General features: G+C 34.8%; 1 protein-coding gene across 2 annotated transcripts in view; it reads left to right on the top strand.

The window, feature by feature from the left end:
* The first annotated feature begins 286 nt into the window (after positions 1-286).
* timeout (circadian regulator timeout) overlaps positions 287-16,924 on the top strand; it is a 140,686-nt gene continuing 124,048 nt past the window's right edge. For both annotated transcript variants that reach the window (XM_034318701.2, XM_034318702.2), the window contains exons 1-15: positions 287-424; positions 606-773; positions 852-1,005; positions 1,076-1,256; positions 1,340-1,471; positions 1,542-1,637; positions 1,722-1,885; positions 3,882-3,999; positions 4,812-5,074; positions 6,200-6,332; positions 6,412-6,566; positions 7,494-7,636; positions 7,717-7,867; positions 8,147-8,227; positions 14,795-14,892. In XM_034318701.2, coding sequence (XP_034174592.2) covers positions 680-773; positions 852-1,005; positions 1,076-1,256; positions 1,340-1,471; positions 1,542-1,637; positions 1,722-1,885; positions 3,882-3,999; positions 4,812-5,074; positions 6,200-6,332; positions 6,412-6,566; positions 7,494-7,636; positions 7,717-7,867; positions 8,147-8,227; positions 14,795-14,892 — 1,963 coding nt within the window. In that variant the 5' untranslated portion in view covers positions 287-424; positions 606-679. The remainder of the gene's footprint in view (positions 425-605; positions 774-851; positions 1,006-1,075; positions 1,257-1,339; positions 1,472-1,541; positions 1,638-1,721; positions 1,886-3,881; positions 4,000-4,811; positions 5,075-6,199; positions 6,333-6,411; positions 6,567-7,493; positions 7,637-7,716; positions 7,868-8,146; positions 8,228-14,794; positions 14,893-16,924) is intronic.

Below are 16,924 nucleotides of genomic sequence, written 5' to 3' on the forward strand. Positions count from 1 at the left end.
CTTTCACTGTTATATTAAATATTCCACGACAATATACACTACGTATACTAGTTTAAAAAGAAACTCAACAAATAAATCACATTTTGGAAAGATTGTTTAGGATCAGAAGCTTTAAATAACTTTAATTTAACATGAAAGTTACACACACGCGTCTGATCCCGAGATAAAGAATTATGTTAGTAATGGCGGTTCGATAATCGCATTCGAAGTTACATATTAATCGATTTATAATTCGATAGGCATTGTAGATTGCTTGCCCTCTGGCGGCAAATTTCATAAAAGCGCGCAAACATTTTCCCGCGCTTTGGTCATTACTTGTTGCATTTAACATTTAGTGCGTACTGTGTTTGCTATAAGTGTTGTGCATTTTTAGTGACAGTATGAAGAAATTAGTACCTTTTTAGTTCAGATATCTGCTGTAAATGTAAGTAACAATTTTTATAAAATTCTTTTATTAGTACTGGAATATCTAACCTCAAGCAGTCAGCATGCCAGTAGGTTTATAAGTGTCAAGATGACATTTTACAATATTCTATTGAAGTAACTGTAATGTTGTACAGAAGTAATAAAATTATTATTTCTGTAAGATGTGTTGTTAATTACAGGTATTCCAAAGAATTCTAAATATCATTACATAGAAATTCTGAGTTGAATAGCTTATATTGCAAAGAGAATCAAAATGTCAGATTATCTTTCTACTGAACTTGCAGCAACATGTGCTGCACTTGGTTATTATGATGGGACTAAATATCATTTAGATAAACACTGTTTAGGTAGGATTCTATATTGATTGTAGATTAAAAAGTCTATTATGTATTTATATATCACACGTGATTAAAATTTCTTCATAGATGTTATAAAGGATCTTATTAAATATCTAAGAAGGGATAATGAAAATCATGTTGTACGCCAGTTTCTTGGGCAAACAAAATTACTTCAAACTGATCTTATAAAAATTTTTGTCGGTCATTCTGATAAGTTAGAACTTTGGGACGTATTATTAAGGCAAGTTACAAATGATATAAAATATACTTCATTGCTGGGTTCTTTCAATAACAGTTCATTGTACAATTAGGTTGATTATCAATTTAACAAGTCCAGTCTTCTTAGTTTTTAATGAACAAATACCTACCGATAAGATACAATATGCTACCTATCAAAAACTTGTTGCACATACACAAGATTACAAAGTGGCATTAACAGATGATCGTATATGGACAGCATTAAGTAATCGTTTAAGTGAAATTCTTAAAATAGTAAGTTTTCAAATGTCATTGGTATATATCATGGTAGTATCTAAGCATTGAATCATATGTAATTGCTCATTTTGTCTCTTCAGGATAGTATGGAAAGGGGGGAAGAGAAAGAAATGATTATTGAAAGAATTCTTGTTTTTATCAGAAATGTATTGCAAATTCCTCCAGATGAAAATGAAAAACGTGTTGATAATGATGTTACAGTTCATGATGAGGTATGATATCGGGTATTATTTTTAGTTGTTGATAAATCCTAGTTATTCCTTTATATAATGTGTTTAATAGGTTTTATTTGCACTACATGCATCTGGAGTTGTTGATTTGTTATTGTTTATCGCTAGTAATAGAGACGAACAACAATATCATTTGCAAGTATTAGAGGTACGTGAAAAGTAACAATATGTTTGTAATAATATCCTTGGATAACGTTGTTTCAAACATATTATTCAATAACTGTCTTGTTAGATTGTATCGCTAATGTTACGCGATCAAAATGCGAGTCAGTTAGCAAAGTCCGGGTTGCAACGTAGTACAACTGAAAAAGAAAGAGATGAGGCAGTACTTTTAGCTGCTCGACTGAAAGAAAAACAAGAGAAAATGGAAAAGGTCAGAAAATATGCAAGTTCCAGGTAAGTTTAATTCTCTTCCATTTGCATTTCTTTATACGTGCACAAGTATATTTTTTCGACTAAATGGACTGAGATAATATTCTGTATTTAAAATATTTCATTGAAATAAATCATATAACTGGTTAGAAGATTTTTAACTATGTTTTTTGATAGCTAATAATGGAATATACATATTTGCTTCGGTGTGATCGATAAATAAAATAAATCTCTACAGTTTTAATAACTTAATTTCTCATCGATTTTCGGAATATGAAATTCACGAGTTCTGGAAATGAATTATTTAAACGTTAAATTAATTTCATTTCTTTCGTTTGTTTTTCATATCTGCACAGATATTTTCATTTCGATTTGGTAAATGTTAAATTAGCGAATATACTCTTAGCTGGTTTATCTTCACTTTCAAAAGTATTATTTGCAATCCATTTTTATTATAGTTGCCAAGAATTATTATAGATAGAGATTGGTGTAATACTTTCATTTAATATTTTTAGAATACATTAGGTTTCTCTAGAGAAAATAGCGTTAAAGGGGAAGGAGTAATTTTGATGATATTAATAATAAAAGAAATTTAGAGACAAAAATAAGATAACTTTTAATTATTAAATATTATATAATTTAATATATAATTGAAAAGTACGAATATCAAAGTGAATATTATTTGATGATGGGGGGACCACAGCCTGTATATCTCGGGCTTCTCCCCTTTGTCATTCTCTCCCGGTCGCCTGTGGGAAGGGTGAGAGCTTACAGGAAGGGAGGAACTCGGAACATCGCTCTTTTCCCGGGGGAATCCTACTATGCTCGGTACTGTACACTCAACACGTAGATACATGATTTTTACATGTTACACATCAGACTAGCACACAACGGGTAGCAAGTAATTTTCGGTTGTACGCATGATGAAATTTAAATACGAATATGACTGCTACGGTATAAACAAGATATTTCACTAGTGAGAGTTTTATTGTTTTACCGAGGAAAGTATAATATATTAAAATGATGGCGGTGGTTAGATACACAATGAATATGACCCAGTTTTTCCGGAAAGCCTATGCATCAGCCGACTAAAAGCTTTTATCCACTTGTTGAAAAGTACGCATGTTTTATTCTTGTATCGTGCATTATTCGTATCTTTGTACTACGTGTCGCCATTTCCTGTAGAAAGCTTTTTGCACCTCGAAAAGAATCAAAGGTAGTAAAGAGATCGACCTTTTTCTCTCACCCTACGAATTGGTCGATGAAGAACACAATCGAAAACGACAAATGACGCAATCCAGAAAGGGGTTTTAGGTCTGAGGTTTTAGAGATGATATCATAAAATTTGTAATAAAATCATAAGATTCATTTTTTTTTATGCTGGGGAGCTTAAATTGAAATTTTTCCTCCACGATTTTTCAAGCTTCAAATCTTCCAATGATTTACTTTCATTTCCATGCGAAGCTTTCATAGTTTTTTAAAATATCTGTTTACTCGAATAAAATTTTTATAACTGTTTTCTGCTTTTGGTTAAAGAATAAGTAAATTTTTAAAATATTCATATTTCAAAGCGTATTTTTTCCCGAAATGTATTGAATAATTACTGAAATGAATTTCTGAAGAATAAAGAAGTCTAATGTGTAAAAATGATATTATTTCGGTACTTGGTGGTTAATGGGTTGAGAATAATACGCGCATGATGTTGGAGATAGATTTTTGCGAAGAAAATGTGCCTTCATCGTTTAGCAAAACTATCTGCCGATGACAGGTTCCTTCTATTCCATTGATTGAATTTTCAGAAGTCACGGATGGAATTGAATTCGAATGATCAGTTCTTTTCCAATTGCGAGCGAATACATTCTTTACGCATATCAATTCACGCGTTCGTCTTTTCTTATCGTCATTATTTTCAAATTTCATTCCAGAATTAAAAATTCATATTCCGAAATTCGTATCTTTTATAAAGAGCTGTAGACATTTGATTAACTTATCACTTTCTATCATTTAATAATATCTTTAGACATTCGCATTTTGGCGGCACTTACGTCGTCGAGAATATGAAAGCAATCGGGGACAATCAGCTGTTATGTCACAAACCTTACCAGAAAATCGAGGCATTAAATTTTAGCAAAGACAAGGTAATTACTTTTAAGTATATTATTAATGAAAACAAAAAATGAGCAGTTATACCGTAATTTCAAGTCGTTTGCTTGTTTTGTGTAAAACGGCGGAATGAAACATCAGGTCGGAAAACGGTCTGTTCAATTAATCTTTGGCTTCTTGCGGTGCTTCCCGTTAATGAGTAAGTGGGAAAGAGGCTGGCTGGATTTGAATGAAAATACGACTGTTAATTAGGGCTATCCTCGCGTAATTAGAACTGGCTCCTTGCTTAATGGCGCTGAAGCACTTAAAACTAGGTCACCGCTCTTTTCGCGGACATTCTCCTCTTTTTCTTCCGTCTCTTATGTCCTATCCAGCAACAAGCAGACCTTTCCCCTTTTATACCGTTATTACCCTTTTCTTCGCGTAACATCCGTATCCGAGAAGAGACAAACTTTTTCCCAGTTTAGTTCTTTGTAGTTTCTTTCATTACGGACTTTCATAAATCTACCGGGCCACGTGACTGTCCGCTATCCGAATTGAAGTGATCACTGATTCTCCTCGTCTCTTTTATGGAATTCTACCCATTTTGTCCTGTTGATCCTTCCGTTTCCTGTTTCTATCATTTTTATGAACCTCCACATAAAACAGAGAAACCATTATGAAGAGAGAATCAGTTTTCAGGCAGAATTATAGTATCTTATGTTTTACAATGTTTGGTATGATAAGGTCTGAAAATGTTATCAGTTTTATTATACCAAACTTTTATAACTACTATTTCTTTTTTAATGGAAATTGAGAGCATAAGAAGCTAATTTTCTTGTAACAATACTATTTGGTTGTAACATAGAATAAAGTGTCAAAACCAAAAAACAAAAGGCCTATGAAAGACCCGAGAAGTGAACGTACGTCCACGTTGAGCGTGAGGCTGTTTTTGAAAGAATTCTCTGTAGAATTCCTGAACGCTGCTTATAATCCTGTAATGAAATACGCAAGATCCTGTATCGTCGGCGCGAATCATCCTGAACCGAGTGAAACGGCTTGTTATCTTTGGGCCATGCGTTTCTTCATGGAGTTCAATCGGAATTATAAGTTCGAAGTAAAATATGTGAGGTGAGTCATTGAAAATAGTATTCATTTCTTTTAGGCTTCTTTTATAAAGAGCATTTCCTAGATATTTTTAGTCTGCGTTAGAAGCGTTCTGCTTTAAGCAGCGTATATTGTCGTGGTTTCAATTTTCATTCCAAGTACTGTCCAATAAACGTTTATTGCTTGAAAATAGCTTGCTATTCGGAGCACGTTAGAACATCGAAATTTGTGATCATTTTATTAGAAGTTTATTATGGGAGAAGTAGAAACACGAGCAAGCTTTATAGTAGCTCGTATGCGTCTCGTCAATTTATATTATCGTTTTAAAGTTTTAGGATATTTATTAAATTTCGCATAAACCTGTTCGAAATATCGTTGGATATGTTTCATTAGGCTTGGGTCACGATTGACCCAGCTCTGCCGTTCGGAAGTTAATATTTTTAACCCGTTAGAGACGGAGCATTTTTAAGCTTCCACAGAGTATTATAAATAATAATCCCATCCTTCAAAGCAAATATGATAAATCTTTACTTATAGCTGTGCTTTGTATCAAAAATATAACACAATATGTATGGAATTATAAATTACTATGACATTTATGTTTGGATACACATATGCGTCGATCCTCCGCAAAGGATTAATACGAAGTGATTAGTCAAGCAGTTAGAAAATCGAATTTCTAATCGCTTACTAGGTCAAAATGATAAAGGAATTTTCGATTTGTTTTGTCACCAAGAATTTTTGTACCTACCCATTTTCTCGACAATTTAGTACTGCCATTTGCGAAAATTCAATTTCCAGTCGCTTATATCTCATGATGATAAAGGAATTTTCGACTTATTCTGCGATTGAGAATCTGCAGTTTTCCAGTTATACAATCTTTCCTTTGGAACACTCTGTACATAAAGGAACAGTATGAGGTATAATGCTTCGTACTCTTCCGCCATATACTTTATCGCAGAACAAATAGAAAATTCCTGTATCATTTTCAGAGATAGGCGAGTGGAAATTGGATTCTCGCAAATGCACAATACTAAACTGAATGGTTTATTTCATGGATTATTTTGCGTTAAAAGTATTCTGCGCGAGAGTTTGTAGTAATTTTTGGATAGAATTGAAGATATCTCACGATCAATTATTTCTCGACAGCGAAACAATATCCACGGAAACATTTTATTTAGTACAAAAACAGATGGATCAGTACTACGAGATGATGACTGTTGATAAAAAGAAAATCCCAGTTTGGTCTCGTAGATTACACGTAGCATTAAAAGCGTATCAGGTGAGAAATTGATCACCGATGTTCGAATTTATTTCTTCGATGAAAGGAAATAAGTTTTTCCTTTCATTTATTATCGTAGGAACTTTTGCACACCTTGATGGCGATGGATCAGAGCAAGGACCGAGGTGTTCGAGAATCCAGCAAAGTTATCAAAAGTAACGTGTTTTATGTCCAGGAGTATCGAGAAACTGTTCTTTCACAGCTACTTTGCTTCGACGAAGTTAAAATGTCACGGTTTGTATGAAAGCATGAATTTTAACCCTTCGTGGGTAAGCTGGGTCGTTTATGTCCGAAGCGAATTCCAACTTTTTCAAACTCCTTTTCCAATATTTAGTTTTCCCAATTAATTCTTTAAACATATGACTCCAGGAACGATTGCATATTAAAGTAAAGCTTTCAATAAATATTTGAGAATTTTTGCAAACTTTTTGAAAGCCAAGAACAGTATAAAAATTAGTCATGGGTATAAACGAGCCAGGTTGCTAAAGAAAGTTGCAAAAAATTAATTTTTCCATGTGTTAAATCTATGAAACATCAAGATAAAAAATAAAAATTTTTATTTCCCTCCTTCAGTTAATATGCTTAATGTTCTGTTTGGCATTTCGAAGCAGCTGTTTATCGGGTGAATAGAAATGGGAAATAAGAATCAGTTCGGTATAAGTTCTATTATAAGATTCGCTTTCAAATCAATCGGCTCGAACAACGAGGGAGCTACTCTTGTTCCTACTTCTTTGCTTCTTTTCGACTGTTTCTCTCCCCATTGCATTCACCCGTTACCCTTGCTTGTTCCTTCCCTCTTCTTTCGCGTTTCCTACTGAAATAAACAACTTTTATCGACCTTCCGGCCAGTGAAATGGGAAAAGGCGATGGCTGTTCAACTTTCCGCAAGTTTGACGGGTTTTCCGAGGATTTCCACTGTGAAAATCTAAGGGTAGAGTAGCGCATCGCGATATCGTCGCTTCTTTGACATTTTTCTGACGGTGACGAAAACAAAACTCGACGGACGTACTATAACTTCATCTTGAACGTTATCGCTTTCGTAACAAGTAGTACAGTGGTACTCTATTTTCATAGATTTTAGAATTTTTTTAAATATACCTTTATACGAATCATAATCCTGAATTAAATTCTCTGCCCTGAAAGGACGTCTTGTTTTTCTAGACAATATTTGATCGATCTGATAACGACAGCGCATATTTTCTTAAAAATGTTGGGACATTATTGTGGAAAGAGCAGTCGTAGTGTAGTAGTCCAAAAAGTGAAGCATAAACGACACAAGAGTGGAAATAAGAAAAATCAGAAAAGTAAGAACCAGTTTAACTTTGTTGACCGAACAATGTTGACCGAAAGGACGAATGGTCTTTCTAATTGTAAATATGTATAGAAACGGTGCAGAGAGAACAAGCTCCGCCTCAATGTTTAGAAGAACGTTGGGACGATATCAGTCCTCAGTTGTCTGTTGTCATGCGAGAAGGAACGATACCCGAAGTCATTCCGTTTGATGCGACTTTGGATACGCCTATAGAAGATCAAAAGTACGTTTTCATTCCATTCGCTAAATTTTAACAATATTAACACATTGTTGATCGGCAATTTTACACAGAAACTATTTCATGTCACCGGCTATTATTTTATGCCCTGGGTTTCATAAATTGAAATAGAATAGGAATTAACTCGTGATCGGTCAACAACGTTTGGACATGAAAATACGAGCTAACTCGTGACCGGTCAACAATGCGTTAATATCTGAATAAAACTTTGAAATATAATGAGATCTTATTACACTTTTTCGTGTGATGGTTTATTGTTTACAGAGTTGATGCTATGAAGAAAATTCAGAAACTGCTACGATCGAAATCTTTGGAACAAGCTGTTGGTCTCCTTCGTGCAGCAAGGTAAGAACACTATTTATATACAAAAACAATAATGCTGGTTTTTCTTTTCGAAATATTTGATAAACGTATTTGAATGTTTTATTTAAAAAGTGATTTTACTGGGGTGACAGGTATGTTTAATTAAATAAACTGCGGAATTAGTAATTGACAGTTGTGATAGAGTCTGTTATAATTAACTATTTTTCATGATAGAATAATATTTTTCCTCCCAAAATTGAATTTCACGAAGTAGGTCGTTCAAGCTCTGAAAATCGTTAAATGGTGAATTAAACGTCCATCAAATATTTTTCAGTTAAATATCCTTAAATAAATGTTTCATTAGTTCATTTATAGTATAACGTGTTCATGAATGCACAATTAAAATTTCATCTGTACTGCAATGATGTCTTTTAATATTTAGTTTCACTCAGAATATAATTATCCTTTAATATTGAAGTGACATGTTTCACTTATAATAATGTTTGCTTATGTTTTTATTTTTGAAAATATATTAGGTATAAATATATGAATATATTCAAAAATTTATATTAATAAATTGTGATAAAATTTTCAGCACATAGTTTAAGCAGATAAATTACATATCAATACGATTCGTGCATTTGTTATTGTTTGTATTAATATTTATTGATAATTAATAGAATATGGCATATCAGTCTGAAACATTTACAAAATATAATAACAAAGTAGTAATTAATTGAGTAGATTTTGCAAAGTATGATAAATACCTAAATGTAAAATGTTGATGGAAGTTTAAAACGCGTTTAGTCTAATTATAACTCATTATTCATGTGTATCCAATGTGAATAAAAGGTGCATTGTTTCACACCGGTTAACGGATATGAATGATGCTTAAGGATAAAAGTGCCATTTAGACGGAGATATGAATACGACCCTTGAAGCTGAAAATAGTACTCAACTTGATGACAGGACATGCGAGAAAGAATACCTTCGCATTTGATTCACAACTCTCTAAACGTTTACTCGTTGATTCATGTGTTGTAAAACACTACCAAGAATTTCATAGTATATACTCGTTTTTATTTGAAAAAATATTACATTTTTGGGAATTTGTTTTTCATCCTAATATTTTATAATATTTTATAATATATTTTATAATATTTATTTTCAAACGTTATACTTCCTCGTTTAAATTTGATTCATCTATCAAATCAATTTATACGCTGAATAAACGTATCACAATCAGAGCATCAGGTTCCATCTTCGATAAAATATTGATGGTGGTTTTACGGGTCGAAAGAGTTGAATGCTTAAAAACGAAAGTGCTCGTTAGCGATGGACGGTTCATTCAGTTGAATTGTTTGTACCAAATTATGTAGGAAGGTCTGTTTTGTGTAAACCTTCGACATTTTTCAACGTTCGTTTTGTTTGAAGCACCGAGCCAATTAATTGGCCAAGTGTTTGCGCACCCACCGACGTTTACATTACATTAAATCCAGAAAAGGATGGCTCGTTATTCTAATACGTTCCTCTATGTTGGTTCATCCGAATGAGTCCTAACCGACGCAAAACGTTGTTCCTTTGAAGTGTTCTGCCTCTAAATATACCCATGAGTCTTGTCCCTCCGTCAAGTTGTTTCTCCATTCCACCCCATCGATCCTTTTGGCTGGTAGCCTTAATCGTCGCTTCGATGCTTTCGCAGGGGGTAGTCTACTGGAGAGATGAACTCATTGATACGAAAACGAGTTACTTATATTCCCTTTACTTTAAAGGAGTTTCATTTTTGCGATAATGAATCAGAAACGATATCACTCCTTTGTTAAATAACTCCTACTTAAATAACATAAAATTATCGCTTGAGTATTAAATTCAATCCGACTACTCAATTCTAACTTAATTCCACTGAACAAAATTCTCGAGTTAAATAAGTTCTATTGCTAGGGTAAAAACGTTCCGTCATAGCTACCTCTTGTCGCGAAGCGAAATGGTTATAGCCCTTCCTGCAAATTTTTCTTTAGGTAGTATCATCATCACAGTACCTTTGCGGGTTACTTTAGGAGATTGTCCGTAATATTACGTCGTCCATTTTATGGGGTAAGCTTTGCCATGGTCGGTTCACAATGGAAGCTTTTGGTACATGCCGACCTTGTGCATACAACAGGATAAAAGAAAGTAGCAGACTGTTGACTGTGGGACGTATATAGGCTCAGGCTCAGGGTAGACGATATTAATAACACATTTATGGTAATCCGGCTGTATTACGGTAAACAATATAATGCCATGAACTTCGTTTACTTGTACGCACGTATAATATACTGTTAGTACTTGCGGTACGGTGACAGAAGCTTTCAGTGAGTCAGCAAATACTCCTATCGTTTGGATACCGAATCCAAACCCTCTAATTTTACACCGTCTGCATCGGTGCCATCGGCAAAGTGTGCTCGCTGGGCTGCCTTTGGCGCAGGCTTGGGTAACTCAAAGTCGCAGGATAATTAAGGAGAAGAAGAGCAGCTCAACCCCTTTTTTGTGTTAAACGAAGGAATATAGTGAATGACCATCGAAGTCTTGTTTGCCTTCGAAAAGTTGTAATTTTCTCGGGGTTTAAAGAACAGATTTTACCCCTTTAATTAAAAGTAAATGAAAATTGCTGATCGAAACGAAATTTACCGCTAGATTAATTATTTCGAGATTTACTTGATCCTGAAGTTAAATTGAAGTTATAAATTTTGAACGGGTTTAAGGGGCGTTAAATAAGTGTCAGTAATAAAATATTCAGTGCTGCTTTCTTTTACAAAAATAAAAACAATCGACGCTGAGTGGATAGCTGTTTTAAATTGGAAATTGATTAGAATTGGAAGAAGCGGATAATTCGCGTTTAATAAATTACCGAGGTTCGATTTTCGTTCAAAAGATAAACGAAATCGTTGGGTGTCTTTCGAGTGTCAAGGGCGAAAATCGACGCGTCGAAATTATTCGTTCCGTGTCTGGCAAAGGAGCTAGTTCGAGCGACGGGATTGGAGGGTTGGTTGAGGCGCGTCTGAGAGATTCCATTGTCGCGAGACTTCAAATCGGGGGATAATGGGGATTGTATGGTACTGGATTTCTATTCAGACAGCCACCAGCAGCGGCCCGGACGAGCCACTTCTTCTGCCCTGGGGACAGCACGTATCCAACCCCTTACGCTTCAGTCCCTTCTTCTGCATCTCCACCCTACCGCCACCCGCTTATTGGATTCTACCTCCAACTCAGGGATTTTGTACTTTCGAAAGTAGCTACACTTTTCTAACCTGCAACCTGACTTGCCTCGTGTACGAATTAGGTGTCTGTCTTTCCTGAATTTCTATAAATAATATTTTTAATACTGTATAAAATTCTTTTGAAATTTTCTAGGAATCACTTGAAAACAAAATAATTTATTAGAACGTTCTGTTGTTTCGTGACCAACCCCTGTTAGCAAACATTTCAATATAGCAAAAAGCAATTGCCAAATGAATACAGAATTTTTTGAATTAAATAAGCGTGATACATGGTTTTACTCTGGTGTATGTTTTGCGCAGGTTTCCCTACGATTTAGGTTGCTCCCTTTTATAGTGGCTATGTATCATATGAGACATGTTTGTGCATGTGGTTATCTGAATTGAATTATGAATTGCGTTAAGGAATTTATTACGGCGGATTTGTTTTAGAGTTATTTGTAGATAGAATTTTATTTTTTTAATATTTGATAAATAAGTAGTAATTCCATTTGTTAACAAAGGCGTTTAATGAGACACTTTAAATAAATAGAGAGTATAGAGTCCTAAAATCGTCTTCGTTGTCCAATCACGTCTCGTCGTACGCCTCTAGCGTACTCTTTGAAGCTCTACACCTTTCGGAATATTTCTACGTGCAGCAGTTTTTTAATGAAAATTCAAGGCAGGCGAAGACTTCCTGAAAAGCCAGCCACCATCTAGCACCGGGTTAGGAATCTTCCACCATTAACTACGCCCTTTTTCATGAGTGCACCACCAAGGTGAAGGCGTGATTTTACCTTTGTCCTCTGGTCACGTACACCGACTCTCTCCTTTTCCTTGATGCTTTTGGATTCTCACAGGGAATAGAACTTTTGCGAAACGGCCCGCTTCTTCCTGCCTCTTATGAAATTGCAAAAGGTTTTCCGGAGGACAGCGTTCCTACAAAGCAATCAATGTTTCCTTTATTCTACCCACCGAATGCTGTGTACTATGAACTTGCATTTTAATACGCTTCTTGTCATTTTAAACACTCCTTGTATTTAAATTGTAAAAATAAGTTACTCAAGAAATGGAAATTGCATTTTACTTTGAATATCCAAAATTTGTGAAAAATGGCGTGAATTTATGAGACAACGTAATGAAGTTGTTAATTGGTCGCAATTAAAAATATTTGCATAATTATTTTCATCCTCTTCAGAAATTAGAATTCACCTCGTAGTAGAGCATCGATCAAAAAGTGTTCTCTCGAAGACAAGCGTCGAAAACAAATTCGATGAAATTTAAGTGGATCGTGTAGCAGCTGTGCCCTCCTCTCCGAGAATCTTTCTTCTTACACGACTTTCCGTCTATTCCTTTCGCTTGAGGATGACCTCACCACCTTCCACCTGCAGACATTTTAGACCACGATCACTTTGTAAAGATGATCTATGTATTAGCTACCGCAGAATGTTCCTTCAGTTTTATTTTTTATACACCATCTCTCTTTTCATAAATAATTACCGTCGCATTCGATAACCCTTTACCCGAGGTAAAAGGAGCTTGCGAATTTTAATTTCAGAAAAATCCGTATCTGCGGAGTTTCGTATAACCATCTTGAAAATTTTATCTGTCAAATAATTTTTCAAAGACGAAAATAAATGATAATCGGATGGAAATAAGTCGGGCGAACGTAAGGGATGAATTTGAAATTTTTTCATTCAAGTTTCGTGTGGTTCTTTTTGCATAGTTATGATTTAGCAATCCCAGTGGTTTTGATCAAAGTTTTGCGTTTTCTTTCGTGTTGCGTTGAATATTGATTTGGTATTCAAATGAATTTAGCAATGCAGAACGAATAACTCTTTCTCTTGTCCATTAGTGTCTTTGAAAGAGTTGAATGTTAAGCATTGAGAGTTATAAGAATCGAGTAGATTTTGTGAATAGAACAAAGACGAACTTGCTCAGTTTTGAACAGCACGCGAGACAAGTCAAACTACCCTTCCTTATTATCTCAGCGAGTCTCAACAATGTTACGAAAACACCTGTATATTAAAGTGGTGGTGCTAGAAAAACTGAAGGTACTTTCTGGGACACCTAATGTATGTTGGTGACGACGATGGTCGAAGGTGGATGAAAGAATGGAGAGTTAGGGTGCGGATACTTGATGCCAGCAACCGGATGTTGGTGTAGATCGCGATGAAACTCTTATGCTCAAGGGAGTCTTCTACGAGACCCATTGAGATTGCCACTCGGACCTCTCCCCTGTCTCTCCTCTAACCCTTTTGTTGCTCTTCGTCGTCTGGCCTTATGTATCTTGGTTACATACGCTACTCAAGATAATGAAACACGTCATTAAGGGTGTCGCTTTGTTTAATCACTCTAATCTCGTTCTACATGTGCTCCATTTTTTCGAGTAAGTTTATACAAGACTTCCGGGAAGCATGTCAGCAGAATTTCGCGTCTGATGCATCTTTTCTACTTTATTATAACGAGTTCTGCAACTATTCGTACACGCTCGATTAATGACCGGACATAAGTGACACTAGGTGCAAAAGATTTTCGTATGAAATTGTTCGCAATTTATCATGTTTACAGCGGTGGAATTATTTCTGTATCACGTGTACAACTTGTCTTCACATTAAATTCGTCATAAAATACACAGTTATCTGGGTTACTCTCCTTAATCAGTACCTTCTTGCAACTCAAACCACTCGACCTCATCTTTACCTCATTTTGCACGATACATACACGAATATATTCAAAAAAGTACAGACGTTGATAGTATTTTTTACTCCTTTTTACTCTTCAGTCATTCTCTCATAATGGAAACGTGCTGTTCATACATATGTATATTTCCATAATTAGTATACTAACTCACTTATTCCTGAATCATAATCTTACGTTTATTTTAGATCTCCATTAGAAATGAATAAATATTTGGTGAAAAGATTTCTTAATTTAACAGCAAGTACCAGTTAAAAAAAATGTTGCATATGCTATTTAAAGTTGATCAAATATTTGTTTGAAGATGTTTGAATGAAGTGTGGATCTACATACAGCTAAAATAGTTAAACGTTTATGTACATAAACTCGCCAGTATTCGTTTTAGTTCGCTAGTGTTTATTTTAGAAACGCGCGATTTCCATTTTACATGGAAAACAGAAAAGAGGAGTATTTCTTTAATTGTTTTTGAACAAATTTTTGAAAACAGTTTTTGTACAGTATCGAGCACAATAGATTTTCCTAGGGAAAATGGCCTTACAGGGAAAGCAGAAATTGTAAAAATCTTAATTTTCACGATATTAGTATCCAGAGTGATTTAGAAAAATTTTAAAAATAAGAAATACTTTCATTATTTGTAAAGAAAAGCGTCGACTTAATTTATAAAATCATTTTCCAGAGAAGTTTGGACGGAAAACGACTGCTTTGGAAAAGCTGATATTACACCGGAGGAGGAATTCTTAGCGCTACGGGACATCTTCGTTGCAGACCTGGGCGGTAAGTACCATCTTATAATTAATGTTGCGGTGTGAAGTGAACATTTTAATTTGATTTCTTAATCAAATATTAAGACGTTTGTACCGTGAACACGCTATATTACTCGGTCGCTGGAAAATTTCTGTTGTTTACTGCGTTACCTACGAATACCTTTATTTTATTCAATGAAATATCACAGACAATAGCAAACTTCAGGAAGATTCGCTGACACTTAATTATATTTACATATATGAGAGATTAATTCTACTTCGAGTTTGAAGCAGTTTCTAGTACATCGTATTACATAAATTACTGACGTATTAGACTACACAGCTTCATTTATGTTTAATCGATTATTCAAAAGGAAACTTAATCCTTGGTTAATACCGTGCCGCCCGGATGATCGCTTAAATTAAATTCTGGAAAATATCGCGCTAACAAGATTCCAGGAAGGTAGACGACATATATTTGCAATCTCCTGTAGGCAGCTTCAGATAAAGTTAAAACTTTGCACTTTCAAAGCATTGACCCTTAGTTTCCTTTTCCCGCGCCAGGCCTCCGATGGGGATTGCCTATATAACTTGAATTTATCCAGAAAATTATATTCTCTGTACACACAGCCCCGTGAGAATCTCACCGATGCTACTTTCAGCGGCACGTGATTATAAAGTGGAAGAAAGTCCCTTATTACATTGGAGGCTGAAAAGTAATAAGCCGTTCAGTTTAATTCGCGACAAAAATTCGTGACTAACCACCGAATATATTGGATTAAAAGTCTAATTCCCTTTTGCCACCGTTCGTGAAATTTTCCACCGAATAAAATCTCGTTTATTTTTTTTTATTTTTTTTTTTTAATTCTTTTTTCTTTCTCTCTGTCGCGGTTGGATCGTGTTGTTATCGTCATAGGAAACGTCGAATCGAGGCATCGTTTTATCGTAGTTGCAAATTTTTTCATGCGTTCTGCGTGTACGCTTTTTTACCAGCGACGCGTTGCTTTGCAATGAATAGATGCACGAGATTAACGGACACGTTTCAAATACAAAAATTTCCAACGATATAGGGTACATACACGACCGTTCATTCATTTAAGCCGAGCGTTTGAAATTTCAGCGTAATCGCCGCATGCCGACGATAAAAGCTCTTCCACGCTTTCCGGATTCGAATACTAATTTTCTAACTTTTGTTTTTCCATTTTCTTTTTTCATTTTTTTCTTACCCTTTTGCTTGAAATTTTAAGGACAAATTAACGCGTTCCCAGATACGCTCGCTAAAGAGATATTAATAGGGTAAAAACTTATAAACATGTATTTTCACTCGAGAGGGAGACTCCTGCGGGAGCGGTTTGTAATAACTGGCACGTACATCACGACACGAATTTAATTAAACACACCCTCGGTATTCATTTCGTGTTTCTAATTTATGTATGAGTAAATGCAATGTACAGTGGCCGAGATTTCGTGACGTTTCCCCTTCCTGAATATATTTATTTATCTATGTTTATTAACGCCGAAACAATGAGCGTGGGTGTTCTGAACGTTTCAATAATTTTAGAGCTTTTCGTGTTAGACGCTTCATGTTTTAGTAATTGTTTGCAATTTTGTTGGGTTATATTTTAATTTTTATCGAGCCTTCATTATTATTTTTACAATGTTTCGTTCCTCCCATTATCCACAATTTCAAGAGTTTCGCTTCGACGATAAATCATTTTTTGATGATTCAATCTACTTTTTAACTTGAATATTGTTAACTAACAAGCGAGGTTCATTATATTAAACGCTTGCCTATTTTTGGGCTACGAGTACATCGTTTACCGTTTCCTGAAATTGATTGACGTTAATTGTACGACCTATTGACTATGCTCCATACATCGCACGTCAAATGTTTTTCATATGAACGTGACGCGTGAATACACGTGGACTAAATGGAAATTTGATATTATGGAATTATATGGATTGTTATAGATTCGTGAAAAGATTATTATATAAAAAAGAGCATACTTTCATTTACATGAAGTATTAATAAATACAACGGCTTTCAGTTTCTCTCTGCATCT

This window comes from Osmia lignaria, chromosome 6, assembly GCF_051020975.1.
Source record: "Osmia lignaria lignaria isolate PbOS001 chromosome 6, iyOsmLign1, whole genome shotgun sequence".
NCBI classification, from domain to species: Eukaryota; Metazoa; Arthropoda; class Insecta; order Hymenoptera; family Megachilidae; genus Osmia; species Osmia lignaria.